The sequence below is a fragment of the Podarcis tiliguerta genome (genome assembly GCF_965153285.1).
Source record: "Podarcis tiliguerta genome assembly, chromosome: 1".
NCBI lineage: Eukaryota > Metazoa > Chordata > Lepidosauria > Squamata > Lacertidae > Podarcis > Podarcis tiliguerta.
In genome coordinates this window covers 6,560,847-6,582,943 of record NC_139534.1, presented here as the reverse complement: position 1 = coordinate 6,582,943, position 22,097 = coordinate 6,560,847, and the positions used below count along the sequence as shown (strand labels likewise).

Sequence of the window (22,097 nt, the reverse complement as noted above, 5' to 3'; positions counted from 1 at the left end):
CTGGCCACGTGACCCGGAAGTGTCTCCGGACAGCGCTGGCCGCCGGCCTCTAGAGTGAGATGAGCGCACAACCCTAGAGTCTGACAAGACTGGCCCGTACGGGCAGGGGTACCTTTACCTTTACCTTTATACCTAGTCATTCCAGAACAGTAGCTGCATTACTGTATAGCACCCTAATCCCATTCATAGATTACTTGCTCAGAAACAACTCCTACTGCTTAATGGGATTTGGTTCCCAACATGCATACAATTGTGGCCTTCATTAGGGACGAACTGAATCATTGCTGCATAAGCTTTTGCAGGAAAACTCATATTTCCTATGATAACTGCTGCATGCAGAAACAGAAAAGTGCAAACAGAGAATCCCTCCTGGACCAAGACAGCCTGGTCACTGTGACCCATGCCCTGCTAAAATCCAGATCAAACCTTTGCTCTGTGTTGTACATGTACTGACATTTCAGCTCAGTACATGGCTGAATTCCATTACCAAACTGAATCCCCTAATTTAAAAGCAGCTCCTCATTAACTTGCCCTCTTTAAATCTGTGGTCATTAGAAGTCTTTCTCTGGATAACTCTGGCAACACAAGTTAGAAGGATGGCTACAGAGGAGAGGCACCTCTCTCTCGTGGGGTCCCAAGTAGCTCTTCCTAGGGCTACCTGCCTGATGCCTCCGCTGCTGAGCTTTGGGTCCCAGATCAGCTATCATCATTAGCAGAACTTGTTACTTGCTTGTTACACAAAAAGGTCTCTCCATGACTTCAAACCGATTTAAGATCATAGACCAAAGTAAAAATGCATTAAAATAAAAACACATTTACACAAAGCATGTACAATTCATTAAAATTGCCAAAAGTAACCTCCAGTAACATCAGCATAAAATTTTGGCTGCACAACCAGCAGTAAATAACAGCAAACAAACATACAAGATCAAGACTTTTCTATCTGGCCAGGCTTTTCATTAGTATTTTTACTAATAGGATCTATACTAAGTTATCACCATCTTCTATGTTACACAATAATTTGGATTAAGTTTTTTGAAAATCTTTCTTAGAGGCTAAACACTTGTTACCTAGTACAGATTTTCAGGTACGGGTTGTGGGACAAAGTGTTAAGGGTGAGATGATGGTAGAGAGAACAGTGACAGAGACACTGTTAGCACTCAAACAGCAACTTTCCCATGTAGTTTTCAGGTACTCGTGTGACCCAGAAGTTTCTTAAGATCAGGAAGATGGAGGGAAACATGAGGTTCCTAATAAAAAGCAGGCAGTGTTCTGGTCTATCCCCAATTCTATTCCAGTGGACTGGAAGTTCCACTAGGCCAATCCAGACCATTTTTATTTTTATTTTTGCTGGTTTGCCCAATTCTATTCCAGTAATATATGGCAGGACGGGGACGCGGGTGGCGCTGTGCGTAAAACCTCAGTGCCTAGGACTTGCCGATCGTATGGTCGGCGGTTCGAATCTCCGCGGCGGGGTGAGCTCCCGTCTTTCGGTCCCAGCTCCTGCCCACCTAGCAGTTCGAAAGCACCCTTAAAGTGCAAGTAGATAAATAGGTACCACTTTATAGCGGGAAGGTAAACGGCGTTCCGTGTGCTGCGCTGGTGCAAGCTCGCCAGAGCAGTGATGTCACACTGGCCATGTGACCCGGAAGTGTCTGCGGACGGCGCCGGCTCCCGGCCTATAGAGTGAGATGAGCACACAACCCTAGAGTCTGTCAAGACTGGCCCGTACGGGCAGGGGTACCTTTACCTTTAATATATGGCAACGGTGATAACTTAGGTTGAAAATCTGAGTCAAGTGCATTGTGAAAATCCATTGGATCTGCTGTGCTCTGTTTGCCAGGAGCTATTCTGACTGGGAAGTAACACTTCAATTGCTCAGACATCTTAATTGCTGAGACAACGAACAGAAGAAATCCAAGTCAACTAATTGGCCGGAGGGTCCATGAATCCGCCTTGCAGTGAAACTGGTGCAAGAGACAGCAGCAACTCCCACAAGCATCTAATTACCATAGCTTTATTTTCAGGAGATGGAGGTGGGTTTCAGTGTTGTGGTTGTGTAGAAAAGGCAGGAACACTTCTGAACAGTTTCTGATGAAAACTTGTTAAGACACAAGGATCTTGATGAAGCAAATATCCAGGGAATGAAGCCCACAAGTTCCACACATTTCCTCATTTCTACCCACTGCCAACCAGCATGTCATGAGTCCTGTTTCTCTTTCCTATTAGGATTATTTCACACCTTCCAAAAGTGGCAAATCTAGGTTTGCCACCAAATGTACACTCGTCAGTTAGCTGCAGTTAATCAAGGCTCTTATACGCATTTGCAGGTGAATATTTGACACAGTCACACGTAACATTTAAAACATCGTTGATGTCAGGCTGAGCACCATGGGTTGGCATCACTGGGCATCTGCCCAGGTCCATGCCCCAGCAAGGGCCCACCATAAACCAGATTCTCCTGACACATACAAATTGCTGCTGGACAATGGAAATGGCTCTACTTTTTGCTCTTCTTGCAAACATGGACAGCTCCTTCTTCCTTGCCACTTCTGCTTGCTCCTTCTTCAGACCCGGTGGCAGTAATAAAGTAGAGGAAATGTTGCTGCTGGTGGTGCTGCCATTTACACTACTTACCTGCTCCCAATGGTAGAGAAGCCCGCCCCCTCCTCCCTGCAGCCACTCATGCCATCTCATTGGGTAAGGAAGAAGAGACTGCAGCTACTATCTTCCTCCCCACTTCCAGATTGGGCCCAAAGAGGAAGAGAATGGAGTGGAAGTTGTGGGTGATGGTGAGATGAATGAGGAGGAGCTGCCGGTACTGGGGTGGACCAGGGTGAGTCCTGGCTAGCCCTGCCAGCCCAGTTAGGACCACCTGCACATGTGGTAGAGGACCTGATACACAAAGGGAATGTGTGAAGTCAACTGCAAGGGACTGACAAGTGAAAACGAAATATGGCACTTAAACACTCTGTTGATTGTGTGTTGCACAATTCACTATACGGCTTAAGGAGAGAAGGAATCATGAAGCTGAGATGAACCTGCAAAACTTAAAAGCTGAAATCTTTCCCAGCTGCAACCTACTCTAACTTCCATGGAAAATTACAAAGGTGTATCTCCTGGCTGTGGCTGCAAGACCGCTCAGAATTTCAATCAAGCGATCAAACACCTGCTTCTTATCTGGCCAAGGCCACAGCTCGGTGCTGCGTCACCCACTTCTCTAACATCTGAGGGCAATGAGAAGCACCTGTGTTGGGAAAGAGGGTGTTCCTTTTATGGCACTTATTTACAAAACAGTCTCATTATTACTAAGCCTTTATTCTCCTTTTCTCAGATCCTTTTGAGCACAAATACAATGACATTGTGGAGAAGACATTTGTTGCTTTGAAGATGACAAAAAGATGAGACCTTAAAAACAAGCAACTGTGGACTCATTCATGTCTTCCGTTTTGCCTGCAGCGGTCCCAGAGGGGGAAAGTCCACTTTTCATGTTTGGCTTCCTATGGTCACAGCTGCTGTAGGAGTGCAATCGTATGGCTCATTGCCTAGATTATGCACATAGCGCCAGTGCCTGAAACACCTCTGAATCTCCGTGAAGGTTTTTGCATTTTAAATGATCAGGCGTATGCTCCTGTAGGGCAGCCATTCTTAACACGGGAGATTTAGGGTGGGTGAAATGGTGGGTGGAGGTGCTGGAAACTGATAACGGAGGCACATATTTCTCCTTAAACTTGTGTCCCAGCCAGCCCCATCCTTAACCAACTTCCTCCCTTCTAGCATTCTTTCCTAGAAGCCACAAGATAATTTCAGCTCTGAAGTGCAGAAGATTATACTTGTTTGCATGCCCTGAAACATATAACACAATAACACATTTCTTTTTTTCTTTTTCTTTTTTAAAGCAAGATGATTCATTAGTATGGTAGTCAGTGAGATGCTTGAGCAAGTTATTTCATTTTCTGCATAGGCTGGAGTCATAATTGTACAGAAGGGTTGTTCTTGTGTTGTTTTTTTTACAAAAAAGTAACACTGAAAGATTACCGTATTTTTCGCTCTATAAGACGCACCAGACCACAAGACGCACCTAGTTTTTGGAGGAGGAAAACAAGAAAAAATATATTCTGAATCTCAGAAGCCAGAACAGCAAGAGGGATCGCTGCGCAGTGAAAGCAGCAATCCCTCTTGCTGTTCTGGCTTCTGGGATAGCTGCGCAGCCTGCATTCGCTCCATAAGACGCACACACATTTCCCCTTACTTCTTAGGACGGAAAAAGTGAGTCTTATAGAGCAAAAAATACGGTAGTTTTCCTATGACCCATTCCATGCAACAGCATGTGGGACTTAACGCTTGTGCAGAGTTTATGGGCACATAGACAGTACACGTGTATATAGGCTCAAAAGTGGTAGGCAGCTATGCACAGTGACTCTGCATGCTCACAGTTGTCCTTAGGTCCATGTGTCAAGGTTCGCTAGCTCTGACAAGTGAAGCCAGGGTCAGGAGTGAGAAAGTTCTCAGGTGGGGGTCAAAAGCATGTGGTATGATCTACAGTGGGCAAAAGTCAGTTCTCAGAATGGCTGCTAGCAGGCAGATGGGACAGAGGTAACCAGTGTCATCTAGAAAAGCAAACGGTCAAGTTCCAGAGGCAGAGGGTTCTGTGAAGGAGGGTGAAGAGCAGAAATTCAGCCTGGCAGGTTCTTCTCAATGGGAGTCGGGCTGTTTAGGGTGGGCCAAAGAGGATGTCCTGGGGTAAAGGGGCTGCCCTTGAGACTGACCCAGAAACTCCAGTGGGTGCAGAATGCCGCGGCAAGACTCCTTATGGGGTCTTCGCTGCGAGATCACATTCATCCGGTACTGTACCAGCTGCACTGGCTCCCGGTGGAGTACAGGATCAGGTTTAAGGTGCTGGTTTTAACCTTTAAAGCCCTATACGGCCTAGGACCCTCGTACCTACGGGACCGCCTCTCCTGGTATGCCCCACAGAGGAACCTACGGTCTGCAAATAAAAACATCCTGAAGGTCCCAGGCCTCAGAGAGGTTAGACTGGCCTCAACTACAGCCAGGGCTTTCTCGGCTGCAGCTCCAATCTGGTGGAACGCTCTGTCACAAGAGACTAGGGCCCTGCGGGACCTGACATCTTTCCGCAAGGCCTGCAAGACAGAGTTGTTCCACCAGGCCTTTGGTCAGGGCCCAGCCTGACTCCCTCCTCTGGCAACCTGCACAGAATTTTGCTTAACGGTTGCCATTAATTTGATTTTAATTAATTTTTATAATGAAATGTTTTAGAATGTTGGATTATTTGATTGTTGTTAGCCGCCCTGAGCCCAGCTTCGGCTGGGGAGGGCGGGATATAAATAAAATTTATTACTATTATTATTATTATTATTAAAGGCTTTACAAGGCCAAGTGAAACTGCACTGATTCCACCTGACTGGGTGATGCACCAGCCAGTGGGTCTTCTAATGCTTTCTAGAGGACACCTCTGGGTAAAGCAAGCAATTCCTTCAGCAGATGGGCTGCATTGGTGGCAGAGGAAGAAAGGCGCTGGGTCTTGGTTGTCTGTGTGGAATACCAGTTTGAGACCCCTATCAATGAAGTTGATCTGAGAAACCAGATCAACAATGATCCAACAACAAAATGTTTCCCAGCGCTGACAGGTAGCAGAACCTGGAATTTCGCCATACTAAACATTTATCAGCATTTTACTTTGCAAGGAAGAACTCATTTTTTTTTAGTCCTTCAAGTAAAAGGTGAAGGAGATATCAGCAATAAGAGCTTGTATCCGAAAGCTGCGAAAAATTCACAATATAGTATCTTCAAGTATGTGCAGTGCTATTCCACCACCCCAGTGAGTGAGTACCACCTGTGAGTAACTACCACCTGACACTCTGCCCCCTGGAAAATGAAGCTTTCCTGAGAACACTGTTTCCAGCAGGCTTAAGTCAATTTCCATGTCTACTTAAAAACTAATTGCTGGAGCTGACAGGAAAAAATCAGAAGACCCAACTATTACAACATTTCCACTTGCACTTTACTATTCTTCTATTTTTAGTTTTCATTCCAAAACCCGACACCCAGGAAATCGAAGGAAGGGGAATACTTTAACTAAGCAGTGCAAAACCAAGCAAGAAAAAAAGAAGAAAGAGAGAGAATTATTTGAGCATTCTACACCAGTGCTAAGACAGCAGACTTGGAAGTTGTGTATTGTTGCACAGGATGTAAGGAGCTTGCCAGGCACAGCCCACAAAACCCTGCTAATTAACTGAAATGATTGTGTTTGTTTTGGAACCATTTAGCCAACAAAGGAATGTGTCACACCGATTAGCAAGAAAAGGGTATGTAATATATGTGCATTCAAAGCCAGATGAGTGCATTATCCAGGTATTTGCTCTGTTTGCTCAAGGATTGACAAAAAATGAATGCTGAGCAAACAGGCTCCATGCAAATGGAAACTCCAGCTCTTTAAAAGCGGGCGGGGGTGTCCTTCTGCCCGGAGAGTTATCTGTCTCAGGAAGAGACAGGCCTTGAGAAATCACATCTGGAAATGGACCCACAGGAAAACTACTTTTCTACCAGAACTTGTTCTCTCCCTCAGCCCCTGTGAGGATGCCATTATATCAGGATGGTCGTCATCCAGTGCTGACCCTCTGGCAGGTCTTGGCAAGGGCACCTGAGACCCATCGCTTTGCCTTCTTCTTTGTCGAGCGGAAAGGTCAAGGCAAAAAGGCAAAGGGAAAATATATGCAAAGCAAGGTGCAAACACACTTCAATTCCTGGTCATCCAAGAATGCCGTGAATGCAGGGGAACTCTTTCACACAGTACAAACAGCTTCTTATTAAGGCAATTTATTGTTGGGGGTTTTTTTATATACCACTCTAACAGAGGCTCAAGATTTATTAAAAGTCCAGTTTTGCACTCATTTAAAACACAAGAGGCATTCATTTTGTTTAGATTTAGTGAAGCTGAACACATAAAAGTGAAGGAGCAGAAACAAGGCATTAGGACAACAGTAAGTTCATTACAATGCACATGTGTTAATATTTATTTTCATCTCCATTTAGGGGCAAAGCTTTAGAAAACTAATTTATGGATCTACAAAACTGTAAATGTTATATATCCCTCTTAGATGGTTGTGGGAGGGGGTGGAGGTGTTAGAGAAACTTGCTGAACATGACAGCTTAAATTACCCCGTCTTTCTTCCCGAAAAAACCAAGAAAAACTCTAATGAAAACTCCATAGCTAAAACAAAACCTAAGGTTTTCCCACCCAGGAATAATGTTTGGTTGAAGGGACTCAACCTTCTCAACCCGTTTTGGGCACCTACTCCAATTCAAAGGCTATGCATTGTTTTTTGCTGCAACGGACTAACAAGGCCACTTCTCTGAAATTCAATGCCAGGGCTTGTGTTTGCTGATACGACGGTATAAACCTTTCAGGAGAACTACCAGCAAGTGGAATATCACTGTATGGTATTCTTTGCCTACTCAAAAGTGGAAATGCGGAATCAGGCGCCAAGGTCCAACTTGTTCGTAACTCTGCCATCCTAGCAGGGGCTCAGGGTACAGATGGCTATGCACATCCTAAGGAACAGAATAATATAAGAACTAGAACAGAACATCTGAATCCTAGTTAAATGGGGCAAACATTTAAGGCAACGATTACCTAAATAAGGGAATGCAACCCTACCAACAGAAATCTCAATATATTGAAATATTTGTGGGGGTTTTCTTTAGGATGGGGGCAAGGGCACATAAGCCCCTGTCTCATATCAAGTTGAAACACCCCACCTCCTCCTCCCCCAATATAATGGACAAAGAGGGTTATACTTTAAATCAGAGTGAAACACAGAATCTGCAATGACTGGGGCTGCCAAGGCCTGTCTTGGAATTAAAAGGCAGCCCACTTGATTTCTTTTAACAAACCTAAATTCAAAGCATTGCCTATGTGGCAATCTTATGAATGAATCCTATTTTAAAAAGAAGTAGACTATTACATCTATTAATGGGCAACCTGCTTTCTATCAACACAGTGCCCCAACAAAAGAACATTATCCAATATGCAGACAGATAATGTTCAAACTACCATATTTTTCGCTCCATAAGACGCACCAGACCACAAGACGCACCTAGCTTTTGGAGGAGGGAAACAAGAAAAAAAATATTCTGAATCTCAGAAGCCAGAACAGCAAGAGGGATAGCTGCGCAGTGAAAGCAGCAATCCCTCTTGCTGTTCTGGCTTCTGTGATAGCTGCGCAGCCTGCATTCGCTCCATAAGACGCACACACATTTCCCCTTACTTTTTAGGACGGAAAAAGAGAGTCTTATAGAGCAAAAAATACTGTAATTGCCAAAATAAAAATTAACTGATCAAACTAATTCACTTTTGTTACTGAACCACGACTTCATTGGTACACCAATATTAAATATTATTTTGAAAATGATGTGGTTATATCAGTGTCATTAAATCTGTTTTTGTATTGAACATCTACACATATATATTACTGGCTGCCAGTGTAATAAGCAGCAACAGAAGTCATTACACCCAGATATCACTGATCTGAGATGTACTGCAAATTCTCTCAGGGCATTTAAGATTTCAGAATTCTAAGGCATTTAACCTGTGATTTTAATGCATAGCAAACACTCAGAGTAATCAAATCATTCTGCAGAGAAATTACATGCATTGCACTGGGAAACCTTCCTTACAGCAACTACTTTGACGCTTTCATTATCCTCACGAGTCCCTTGCAGATATCTTTGCCTTATATAGCCATGGTCTTAGTTCTCCTTAATGCTTTTTCATTCACAACTTTCCGTCCTGTTTTGCAAGTGTTCTCTTTCCTTTCTTAATCAGTGTTTGCACAGTTGTGCTGCACACCTCATTTAATATACGTTCAGGGCTTGGACCTAATACTAAAAACAAGGTACTGAAACAAAACCAGGGAAAGATGAGCCAAATATTAGCAGTAAAAGAGGTGCCAGTCAAAAATCTCAGTGAAAGGTGGCCTTGGGCTGCACTGGCACAGAACTCTTCTCCCAGCTGGGAAGAAAAACAACTCTCAACAAATTATGCTAACAAAATAATCCTGGCCATCTCACAAACTGCCAACAATGCCCAAGGGAGGATCAACATAGTGAATATACAAAACTTAGTTATTTATGACTCACTCCTGGACACACCATTGAAAAACTCAACTGGGGTGACATAGATGTTTTATCTGTGCCTGAACGACACAGGCATGATATGCACTCAGATTAAGGGATAAACATGCATGTATGAATCAGACCCAACATGCAGCCTGGTCAGCTTCTTTATTTAACAATCCCCAAGTCCAATATGCAGCAAGATGATGCGCTCAGTTGCCAATGCACAACTACTTACAGGCTGATGAAAGACAAGCGTCAAGGGCCTGTCTCCTTTTCTCCTATCCTCAGGCTTCCCATATGTACAGGGGGCCATGAGAAGGAAATAGACAGTCTGGATACTGACCCCCAGAAAAGATAAATATTCTTGAAACTTGTTGGCTCGGGATAGGCAGGTCCCATTAACTTTACCTTGCCTAGGGCCTCTAAAATATCACAGACTTGCATTTACAATCTGAACTGCTTAGAAATAAATGTCTTAAGGAATTTTAATGGTCAGATTGTGAAAGTCCCTCTTGAGTTCACAAGTCCCCTTAAGGCCCCGTTGTGTGTTATGTACACTGTTGTGCTTGCTATAACTACACGTGTCTAGTCCTTTGCATTTAAACACCGTAGGGAGCGGTGCTGAACTCCAGTTCCCTGGTGCATGTACATGTGGTGAAGCAGACCAAAGCATGATGGGACATACCCCATGAATGTGCACACTTTCCACTTGGACTGGCTACAAATGCAAGTAGCAGCTGTGGTGGGTGATTACTGGTGGTGATGGTGAGAGGGAGTTTAACACTGCAGTTCAACTTACTGTAGTCCATATGAAAACCACTCCTTTGAAGCTGCTACTTGCACTGAGAGGAAATTCCTCCATTGGTATGAAGATGTATTTAATGTTGTGTCTCGTTTGGCCTTCATAAAAGGTTTCCACATAGAAAGGAGGTAAGCTGAACTCTTGCTCATGTTTGCATCAGCCCTCTCGTCATTACTGTATCATAGTACAGTGGTACCTCGCAAGACGAATGCCTCGGAAGACGAAAAACTCGCAAGACGAAAGAGTTTTTTGTTTTCTGAGTTGCTTCGCAAGACGGATTTCCCTATGGGCTTGCTTCGCAAGACGAAACGTCTTGCGCCTTTTTTAAAAAACCGCCAATGCATTCCTATGGGAAACCGTCAATACACAGTGGTGCTTCGCAAGACGAAAAAACTCGCAGAACGAAAAAACTCGCAGAACGAATTAATTTCGTCTTGCGAGGCACCACTGTAAATGTACACACATGCAAAGCAACACATGAAATCACCGTCCTTTACCTGCTTGTAGAAATGTCCTCAAAGGGGTACAGGATCTCGCCGTTGTTACAGATCTCGCAAATGAATCCCTTTTGGCTACAAAGGCTGCAGTTGTAGACATGGGAAGTGGCAAATTTGATTACCTTCCCAAGGAAAGGGGCAAGCTTCCCTTCAATAACCTGTAAAGCAACAGAAAAGAGACCCCATCACCAAGAATCAGCAACAGAAATGACTGGACATTATTTGTGTGTCTCATTACCAAACTAAAACACAATTCAGAGTTGATTAAACAGTGAAGGGCTTGCTGCAGAATGGGGTGAATCATGCAATTCAGGCTGAAGAATGCCAAATAAAACCCACCTATGGCAACAAGGTAACAGAACATTAAAAGGTAATTTTACACCTGTTTGGAGATGGGTAAAGTTAGATTGTTTAATTCATTTACTTACAATGCGTGTCTGTTTTTATTTTACTAGTGTTTTTCTTCTATTGTTTTACTCAACTGATAACAATGGAAGAGAAGGGTGAGAGCCTGATTTCACACAGAACTATGGTGTGAGAAGATACTATCACACAAACACACACAAACACACACACACACACACACACACACACACACACATATAATTTAAGAGGCATGCAATGGCCCTAGTATATGAAAATCCACATTTGAATGTTCACTTAAATGTGCCGGTTCCCTCCACCACGTGACTCAGTACTAGCAGTCTTTTCGCTTTCTGTTTACTCAAAATGTTGAGTATCCAATTACCAATGCCAAAACAACTGTTTTAGTAATGATTACTGGTAATAACATAATTATCACCGTGTCTGTATTTATTGTGTTCCATTTACCTCTGCCCTCACTATCTTCAATCTTCTCCCGAACCTTGTGTGTGTGTGTGTGTGTGTGTGGTATTCTGCTACTCAAGGTATTATTGTGTACTGTAGTCCACAAAAACTTAACACTGTAATAAAACTGTTCGTCTTTAAGGTGCTGCAAGACTCAAATCTTATTTTTTTTTAGAAGATATTTATTAAGATTTTTATGGTTACAGAAAAAAGTGTATAAGAAAAACAAAAAACAAAAAAAGAGAAATTTAACGCACAATACATCAAAAACAAGGGGGGGGGGGGAAAGAAAAAGAAAAAAGAACAATATATCCAAATAGCATAAGAAGAAGATTCCATATCATTATCTTTCATTTACTTGTTTCCTCGACTTCCTCACACCTCCCTTTTTTGTATTCTAGTTCAAATGCTAATTCAGCAAATCCTTTCCCTCTTTCCCAATTTTTGTTCTATAATTTATCTTAACTCAATCTAACTTTAAATTTTCCACTTTAGCCCGCAAGACTCAAATCTTAAAGCAAAATAAGTAAATGCAGATTCCGTAAGAATGCTCACCTCACTTATGCTAAATGTATTTCTGAAGGCCTAAACTGAAGCACATACACTAAATGGAAAAATGTAGGCAGGAAAGGAAGTTCATGGGATGGCTTGGGTCGCTGCCACGGGATGGAAATGCTGAAAAGCCCTCATTCTTGTAAGAACATCTGTGGCAGCAGGAAGCTGAAATGTTATTGCTAGCCATGCAGACTCGACATCTGTGTGTACTGCACGGAAAGGTGATGCTTTCATTGTGTCCTGCTATAGAATGATGGCCTCACTCTGGACCTTAAACAATTCACAAAGGTCACTACGGGAAGGTGGGGTTCAAGGCCAGGGCTCTGATACTGCTCTAGTATAACAGACGGTCAAAGTCAGTACTATAAGCAACTTTTAATAAATCCCTTCCTTGATTAATTTTGGTTATAAGAGTCAAAAGTCTAAACCGGTTAAGGGGAAATGATGTCCAACAAAAATGAGGAAACGCAAGGAGCAGCAGATATGTTAGTGATAGAGCATATACACTTGCAGATTAATGTAAACAAAGAAATGCAGGCCGGAGCAGAGGAAAAGCGAATTATGCACCAGGATCAGTAATATCCAGCATTAAATAATTCAGTCTCAGCCTTACCGTATAACCAATAGGCTGCAATAGTACCGTATTTTTCGCCCCATAGGACACACCAGCCCATAGGACGCACCATGTTTTTTTTGGGGGGGGGGGGAAATAAAGAAAAAAAATTATTTCCCCCCCAGGCGCTTGTGGGGCCGGGAGCGGGGAGAAGCGCTCTTCTCCCCGCAGCCCGCCTTCAGACCAGGTCCGGGGACAGGGGGAAGACGCGCTGCGCCTCCCAGTTGTCCCCGGAGCTTGCGGGGCAGGCAGCGGGGAGAAGTGCTCTTCTTGCCGCAGCCCGCCTTCAGACCAGGTCCGGGGACAGCAGAAAGACGCGCTGCGCCTCCCCACTGTCCCCAGAGCTTGCGGTGCTGGCGGCGGGTTCTCCCCGCTGTCAGCCTCCAAACCACTTCGGGGGACAGCGGGATGGCGGCGTTCCGCCTCCCTCTGTCCCCCGACCTTGTGGGGCTGGCGCTGGGGCTCTCCTGAAGCCTGGAGAGTGAGAGGGGTCAGTGCGCACCGACCCCTCTCGCTCTCCAGGCTTCAGCGAAAGCCTGCATTCGCCCCATAGGACGCACACACATTTCCCCATCATTTTTGGAGGGGAAAAAGTGTGTCCTATAGGGCGAAAAATACGGTAAGTTCTTGAAATAATAACATGCAAATTGATATACACAGAAGAGCACGATCTCCATGCTTTACTAAGAAACCAGTACTGGAGGTTTTGCAGGATCTGGATTAGTTTGGAAAGGATGTTTGTCAGCAAAGACAAGTGTGTGTCCATGTTAGGGGTAGAAAGGGGGGGGGTGTTAAGAGATATTAAGACAGCATCTTAAAAAGCAGAGACATCACCTTGCCAACAAAGGTCCGTATAGTTAAAGCTATGTTTTTCCCAGTGGTGATGCATGGAAGTAAGAGCTGGACCATAAAGAAGGCTGATCGCCGAAGAATGGATGCTTTTGAATTATGGTGTTGGAGGAGACTCTTGAGAGTCCCATGGACTGCAAGAAGAGCAAACCTATCCATTCGGAAGGAAATCAGCCCTGAGTGCTCACTGGAAGGACAGATCCTGAAGCTGAGGTTCCAATACATTGGCCACCTCATGAGAAGAGAAGACTCCCTGGAGAAGACCCTGATGTTGGGAAAGATGGAGGGCACACGGAGAAGGGGACGACGGAGGACGAGATGGTTGGACAGTGTTCTCGAAGCTACCAGCATGAGTTTGACCAAACTGCGGGAGGCAGTGAAAGACAGGCGTGCCTGGCGTGCTCTGGTCCATGGGGTCACGAAGAGTCGGACCCGATTAAACAACAACAACAAGAGATATTATTTATCTATTCATTTATGAATCACTTTCCGTGAGGCATCTTGAGGTACTTGGTGGGTAAGGCTGCATGCTACTGGCTGGGAGGCAGAGACCGGCTGACAAGCAATTTATGAAAATTCTGGCCAGAGCAGAATTTTTTGCAGACAGCACTTGTACCCTTGCAGCCAATTGTATCTAGTCAGAGGCTACCTGCTGGTACCTAAAAAGAAATGCAGTGCCATCCAGTTGCAAACCACTGTGTAGAGAAGGACTGCGCCATGACTTACATAGTTGCAGATGTGGACAGGATAACGCACTGCAAAGCTGGAACATGCTTTGAACATACAAAACAGTCGTGCTGATGTGGTTCAGCTGCATTAATGTGTTTAACAGGTGGTTTCTAGAATTCAGGAAGACAGGATTTGGAGCAGGCACCCCCAACCTTCGGCCCTCCAGATGTTTTGGACTACAATTCCCATCATCCCTCCTGTTAGCTAGGGATCATGGGAGTTGTAGGCCAAAACATCTGGAGGGCTGCAGGTTGGGGGTGCCCAATTTGGAGGGTTTTTGACTTTGTGATTTTTTGTTTTGAGAGTCTGAAAGATGGATAACGTGACCTTCTTCGATTTGTAAGACAGACTAGGTAGTCAGACTATATCTAGCAACAGAGGGCTTTGAAGTTTTTTTGGTTTGTTTTTAAAGCAAGTCTGTGATGATGAGAGTTGTACGGTTGATCATTTTACCTATGTGTGTTTGCGGAATGGCAAGCATGCAGTTTATTACTTCCTGGAAGTTTTGCATGGCAGGGAGTGATAGAAATATATAAAACAAAAAACCTGAAATACAACCACATTAGCAGAGCTTTGAGTTAATGATTGTACGCTGTAGCGGGGCTTCCTCGTGTGTAAGCACCCTTAGGATTGCACTGCTAAATAGTTTTAATATTATGAATATATATAATAACCTGCAACACAGTCTTGAATGTATGTTTTATATTATCTTGCAATGTAATGTACCGTATTTTTCGCTCTATAAGACTCACCAGACCACAAGACGAACCTAGTTTTTGGAGGAGGAAAAAAAGAAAAAAAATATTCTGAATCTCAGAAGCCAGAACAGCAAGAGGGATCGCTGTGCAGTGAAAGCAGCAATCCCTCTTGCTGTTCTGGCTTCTGGGATAGCTGCACAGCCAGCACTCGCTCCATAAGACGCACACACATTTTCCCTTACTTTTTAGTAGGGGAAAAGTGAGTCTTATAGAGCAAAAAATACGGTATGTTTTACATTGTAAGAATGCTTTAGTAATGTTTAACAAAGGTGTTTTGCACAATTCTGTACCCTTTTTAGTACAGTATGGGATTTCCTTGCCTACCGGTCACCATGGTGTGCTTTAGTTTGCTGTTCCATTTATTCAATGCCTGCAGAGAAGAGGGAACACTTAACAGCCAAAGTTGCTGTTTACCAAAATAACGCACTGGGGAAATGAGTACAAATAGCTTCTATAGAAAAGGCCTTAAGGAAGTCTCATTGAAAGCTGTACTATACAAAGAATGTTATCTCCGTATCTTCACAATGTATTAGGCATACGCCTAACATAGTCAAAGTACAACTAGAGAGCTAAATCAATACATGGTGAGAACTTCGCAGGGGAGGGGTAGGGAAACATTGACTCAGCAAGCAAATATTGTGCCATATTTTCTGAATGTGGTGGCAACACTGTCCATTGTTACTGTTCTATGCCAATGAGACTTCCCACCCACTCCCCCAAATAACTGGGCAGAAATGCACCCCAAATTAACTTACTAAGCCACTAGCTTTGTTCATCCTGACCGGCCTCAACAATATATTCAGAGTATGCTAAATGCTTACCATTGTTAAACACGGCCAACTAAAGTTTTATAGCAGGGAAGTGTCTCCATGTTGTGGCAGCTCCACATGGGACCATGTTGCGTGAAAGGAACTCAGCAGCATGGGAAAGTCTCCAGGCCAGCACCAGGAGGCCACCAGGAATGTGTGCAGTTCTGAGGAACAGTACTCTCTGTGGAGGGAAGGAATCTCCTTCCCTCTTTCTCATTCTCATGGGACAATCCATGTGGAGAGCAGCTTTCATATCTTAGGTGGAGTCAACACCACAGAGAAGCACTTTCCGTGAACTTTACACATTGATTCCATCATGTTTGAACTGGCCTGCATTTGACAACTCTTCTCTGAGTTAGGGGGAGGCAAAGTCAAGAGATATGGCAGTAGCTCAAAACTACCCAAGGAATGTCATGGCAGAGCTGAGAGTTTAATCCACATCACCCTGTCCACTGAACTAATGTTTTGAGTGCTAGGCTGGCTGTCCCTCATGATATTACCTGAAGGGCCTTGTCTGCCTCCTTCCATCTGGGCAGAGAGGGCTCCGTTATTGTTTTTTAAATTGCTTTTATTTTTTTATCTTTGTCATTTTAAATTGTAATTGATATTAAAGCTGTGTTCTTAGTTTTAGATTTTATGATTTATGTGGAAATAGTTTCCCATTTGGTTGTGTACTTTTTGATGTGTTTCATTTATTGCTTATGACTTTTGTTGCATTGGTAATTACGTAAATCTTGTCATGTTGTAAGCCGACTTGAGCATCGTTTTAACAATGGAATGGTGGCATACAAATAAAATGGTTATGATGATGTTTAAAATTATGGAAGCTTAAAAAGAAAATGCCCCCAAAAGATCTGTTCAAGGCCTGCCATTTAATGAGAAATGCACAAGCAAAGAAGAAGAAGAAGAAGAAGAAGAAGAAGAAGAAGAGGAGTAGAAGAATATTAGTAGGTAAAATATAAAGTTTCACAATGTTTGATCATTTTACTGAGCCTGATTTGCCAGCTCACTGATACTTCAAGGCAGCTAACCTTGAGCTGGGCATCTCCAGGAAAAGGCAAGTGGAGTTCAACAAAGAGAGGTTAAGCCTGCATTTACCCTCTTTAATTTTAACGAGGGAGCATTGTGTTTTGTGAGGTTGCAGGTTAGGGTTAATAATTGAAGCTAAAGAGGCGACAAAGCCTACATACCAAGGTGCTGTTGCCACTGGGAAGACAGTGCAGAGTCTGCAAATATCTTGTGACCCCACCCTTGTAAATCAGCATGTTAATCATTATCATCATACTGACGATAAGATTCTTTGTAAGTCAACACAGAGGCTGTAATTTCAACCGTCCGTTCACAATCTGAATTATTTCCGTTAAGTTAGCTTTTATTAAGAAAGGGCTCTCCTGGAAATACTGGTTGGCTTGTTAACTTCTTTTGACATTCTGGGACTTTCAGATTTGAAAACGTGTGTGATTTGCTTCCTAAGTAATGCACCAAGTTAAGCGGCCACAAGCACTGGCGTTTTGCTAAGTCTAGGAAAAAGGATTATGATAGCATACCACACTTTTTCCAGACTGGAACTGGAAATAGCGGCTGTAGGTGACAGAATAGTGTAGTGTTTATAGAATTTAGCAAAAGAGGAAATAGAAGGACTGGACTGTGTGCAATGCACAGCCAAAGACCGTAGAGGACTCTCCTCCCCCTGTAGGCGGTGTCAAGAGTGAAAACATTAAGACGCAAAGGTTTAGTTTTAAAAACACCACCAATGTTTTAAGCTATTTCTTCGTCCACCACTTTTGCAGCATGGTGGTGTAATTTTCTAGATCCATTTCAGTTGGGGTTTAGGCCTGGTTTTGGCACAGAAACTGCTTTGGTCGCTTTGTATGACCTGTATAGGGAGAGAAACAGAGTGTGTGTTGTCCCTGTTCTGCTTGACCTCTCAGCGGTTTTGGATAGCCACAGTATCCTTCTGCAACGCGTCATATAACCGCAACATGCTATATGTAGAGCTGCCTTTGAAGACAGTTCAGAAACTTCTGCTAGTGCAGAAATGGGTGGCACGGTTGCTCCCTAGGGCGAGATGGCCTGAGCATATTACACTGATGCTGGCCTGACTGCACTGGCTACCAATTAGGCCCCAGGCCCAATTCAAAGTGCTGGTTTTGACCTATGAAGCCTTAAATGGCTCAGGACCGCAATACCTCAAGGACCGCCTCTCACCATATGAACCTACCTGGACCCTGAGATCATCCTCTGAGGCTGTTCTTTGTGTGCCTCCTCCATGAGAGGTCTGGAGGGTGACGACACCGGTTGCTCTCCACTTTTGGGGTGCTCTCCCTAGGGAGGTTCGGCTGGTGCCTTCATTATACTTCTTTTAGGTGCGAGGCAAAAGCATTTCCTCTTGATTGACATCCTATGCCCTTTTAATTGTGTTGTGGGGGGGGGATATTGGTTTGTTGTTGGTCATATTTTTACTATGTACCGTATTTTTCGCCCTATAGGACGCACTTTTCCCCCTCCAAAAATGAAGGGGAAATATGTGTGCGTCCTATGGGGCGAATGCAGGCTTCAGGAGAGCCGCAGCGCCAGCCCCACAAGGTCGGGGGACAGCGGGGAGGCGGAACGCTGCCATCCCGCTGTCTCCCGATGTGGTTTGGAGGCTGACGCCGGGGAGACGCGTGCTTCTCCCTGCCGCCAGCCCTGCAAGCTCCGGGGACAGTGGGGAGGCGCAGTGCGTCTTCCCGCTGTCCCCGGACCTGGTCTGCAGGCGGGCGGCGGGGAGAAGAGCGCTTCTCCCCGCTGCCGGCCCCACAAGTGCCTGGGGGGGGGGGAAATAAATTTTTTTTTCTTTATTTCTCCCCCAAAAAACTTGGTGCGTCCTATGGGCCGGTGCGTCCTATGGGGCGAAAAATACTGTATTTTGTGATTTTCACGTTGTGATTTTATTTTGTGAACTGCCTGGGGATCTGCAGATGAAGGGCAGCATGCAAATTCAATTAACGATGATGATGATGATGATGAAGATAGATAGATAGATAGATAGATAGATAGATAGATAGATAGATGATAGATAGATATAGACAAAATGCTGGGCCTGGATATGGGAAGTTCACCTTCAGTTTTCCACCTGAACCACAACACTAGTTGGAGCAAGTGACTATATAGCACCCTCACTTACTGCACAAAAGAAGTGTTGCAAGGATAAAACGAGATAAAGAATGTATGGCACCTAGCTGGCTCCTATGGGCTAAACCAACCGTAGCTTAAAATATTACGCAAACTGCCAGGCCTCTCACAATTGTGCATTAGAGCAAAAGACCTGATTACGCAAGATTGCTTTTCTGGGCTTGTTGCCTTCTCACAATATTTAGTTTACGGTCTTAAAAGGATTAAAGCGACACCAAATGCCAATTAAGGACTGGCCCACCTCGTGGCAGCGCTTTCCTCCTATCTGGCTGGAGGGGAGCCGCACCCTTAGCAGAGGCCTTGGATGAAAAGGAAGCAGGGTTCAGTAGCACCTGGGCTCGCTTCCTGGACTGCTGCCTGCTGCTCGTTTCCACTCCGCAAGGTGCTGCTGCTAGGCCAGAGGCAGGACACCTGGAGCCTGTAGAGCAGAGGTAGCCAATGCAGCGCCCTGCAGAAGCGGCTGAACTACAGTTCCCAGCATCCCTAGCCACTGGCTAGGCTGGTCAGGGCTGATCTCCAACATCATCTGGAAGTCATAACGTTGGCTACCTCTGCTGCAGAGGCGGCAGCAGCAGCTGTGCCCACATCGTATTGTAGGCCTACGTAGGAAATAAAGAAGCAATAGCCGGCATTTAGTGGGATTGTGTAGCTGGACCAGCTGTTGTGCTCAGCACATGATAAGAGAAATGGTTTTATTTCATTTATTTGTTTTTATTAAATCCTATGTGTGACTAACCACCGTTTCTTTGGTGAAAGATCAGACCCGCTGAGCCATTCTTATTTGCACCCACGGTGCTTTCCAAATCATGAAAAGAATAAATGGCATTACTAGTAGTTTGACAACTTTACCAGAATTATGTTCCTCCTGCTTCACACCTTCCCTATTCTGTTCATGGAGCACAGGAGCATTAAAGGCTATTATGGAGTGGATTTGTCTTCGATTGTCCTATAATTACGCTGCAACAACCACCACCTGGGGCAAAACACCTGTCCATTCAGCAGCTTTTAAAGCCACCTTGCATATCGCATTCACACAATTCCACTCGTACAAGGAAAACCTAGTTTTCTTGGTGCTAAAATGGAACCAATGTGTGGCGTACAGCTAATACAAGGTTTGTTCAACACAGGTTCACCAGGTGCAAATGCATGGAAAGCAGCGTTACTATTACCTGGGAGTAAGCCCAATTCAACTCAATGTGACTTACTCCTAAGTAAACACGGTTTATCATTTATTAGCAGGACAAGCCTAATCAGAAGCTGGTCGCACTGAGTTAAATGGGGCTTTCTTCAAGGTAAGCGGGTTCAGGACTGCAACCTAAATTCATGTGCATTATGGAGTGCTAGCATCAGGCACCAGACCTGTTGGCAGACCAACTGTGAGTTATACAGGTGTCTGCAAACATGACATAAAGGCTGGCAACATTAACCCTGCCACGTGAGAATCCCTTGCAGATGACCACAGTGCCTAGATACACTTCTTTTCTAATAGAATCCATTCAAACTGATTTTCTTCCAGGGATATGGTTTCAAGGAATATGGGGCATTTTGCTCAAGGTAAGCAGGTCTAGGGGTGATCAGTGCCTGGATGTGAGACTTCCTGGGAACCACATGTACACTGATTTGGGTCCCATGGATGTTAGACAAATCAAGAATGTCACACTTCCTGAATAAGGATCTGGCAAGGGCATCACTAAGAGCACCTAAAGGGCATAGCTGTCAACGTTTCCCTTTTTTTAAGGGAAATTCCCTTATTCCAAATAGGATTCCTCGCAAGAAAAGGGGAAAGCTGACAGCTATGCTAAAGGGTCCTGATCTTCTTCCAACCTTATCATTTCACCATTTTGACTGAAATGGCACGGCCTGTTTTCTCACTTAAGAAGAAAGGAAATTGTGGAGGGGGAAGGAGAGAGTGAGAGAGAGAGACTTTCTGGGCTGATAACAAGGATCCAGCCAGATTAAAAGCAGAATCCAATTTAACGCACCCGAGCCACAACTGTAATTGAATTACATGATGAAAGGTCTGGGGTGCAGAAAGGGAAGGAAATAATGTAAATGTCTATCAGGACAAAGAAATCTGCCAGAGTAGCAGCTAAATAAATGCGTGCAGTATGACTCTTGCAAGCCTCCATCCCTCCCAAGGAAAATTTGATAAGCTACTGATCACTTCTTGAAAGTCTGCTATCAATATTTGGCGCTAAGCAGCTTGCAAGGCATTGGAGATTACGAAACCGGCAACTGGGGAGACTGACACCCCAAGTTTAGGCCACTTGCTCTTCTGCAGTTTGATTATCTGAAGAACGAGGCACTTACTAAAAGCTTCACGGAGACCTCTGATCTCTGGCTTTTCCCTTGAACCGGTTTGCTTGTTCCTATCTCACAACTCCGGAAGCAGACAAGTCACTTCCGCGATACAGGCATTCAACAGCATTTAACGATTATTCAGCATTTCATGTAATGCTTTTGGAACATTCAAAATCAGTTCACACACATGAAATCTTTACAATAGCAATGTAAGCTAGACTAGTATTTTAAATCTCTAACTTACAGGTGGTGTTCTGAGCCTGACAGAAGCATGGCCCATTTAAGGTCATTTATGGAATTCATAGATTAAGTCAGATTTAAACTGGGGTCTTCTTGGCTCACAGATAACCCCTTAACCACTTATATCGGCTTCTAACAAAATGTACGAGCTTCATGAGCTTCTAACAAAATGTACGAGATCCTTTGCCCTGTATCTTTACATCCATGTAGGCTTTATTCCGGTTAAGGACATAAAAGGTATCAGCTCATCTGCCATTAACTGCATTAATGGCAATAAATCATCATCACTGATATTCTGGTTATAGATAAGAAGAGAAGAGTTTGGATTTGATATCCCGCTTTATCACTACCCGAAGGAGTCTCAAAGCGGTTAACATCCTCCTTTCCCTTCCTCCCCCACAACAAACACTCTGTGAGGTGAGTGGGGCTGAGAGACTTCAGAGAAGTGTGACTGGCCCAAGGTCACCCAGCAGCTGCATGTGGAGGAGCGGGGAATCAAACCCGGTTCACCAGATTACGAGTCCACCGCTCTTAACCACTACACCACACTGGCTCTTAAGCAACCTATGTTTAAGGCATTTCTCTGAGTTACCATTTAGGAAGGCTTCTTGGTCTGGAAAGGCTCACCAAGACATAGCTTGACAAAATCTGTATTCACAGTATGTATAAGGCCCAGCTTCTGGACAAACTAAATTCAATTACCTGCTGTAGGTCTGCCAAGGAGTACAGGTGGATCTGCTGAAGAAGATACTCTCTAGGGAAAATTCTTGGTGAAAAACAAGAATAAAAAGTGAGTATTTG

At 44.2% G+C, this 22,097-nt stretch overlaps 1 protein-coding gene across 3 annotated transcripts in view; it reads right to left on the bottom strand.

Moving 5' to 3' along the window:
• PLEKHM3 (pleckstrin homology domain containing M3) overlaps positions 1 to 22,097 on the bottom strand; it is an 89,178-nt gene that overhangs the window by 6,933 nt on the left and 60,148 nt on the right. For 2 of the 3 annotated variants that reach the window (XM_083401481.1, XM_083401482.1), the window contains 2 exons: positions 21,999 to 22,062; positions 10,441 to 10,598 (listed from right to left, as the gene is read on the bottom strand). In XM_083401481.1, coding sequence (XP_083257607.1) covers positions 10,441 to 10,598; positions 21,999 to 22,062 — 222 coding nt within the window. The remainder of the gene's footprint in view (positions 1 to 10,440; positions 10,599 to 21,998; positions 22,063 to 22,097) is intronic. The other variant, XR_014502544.1, reaches the window with a different exon arrangement.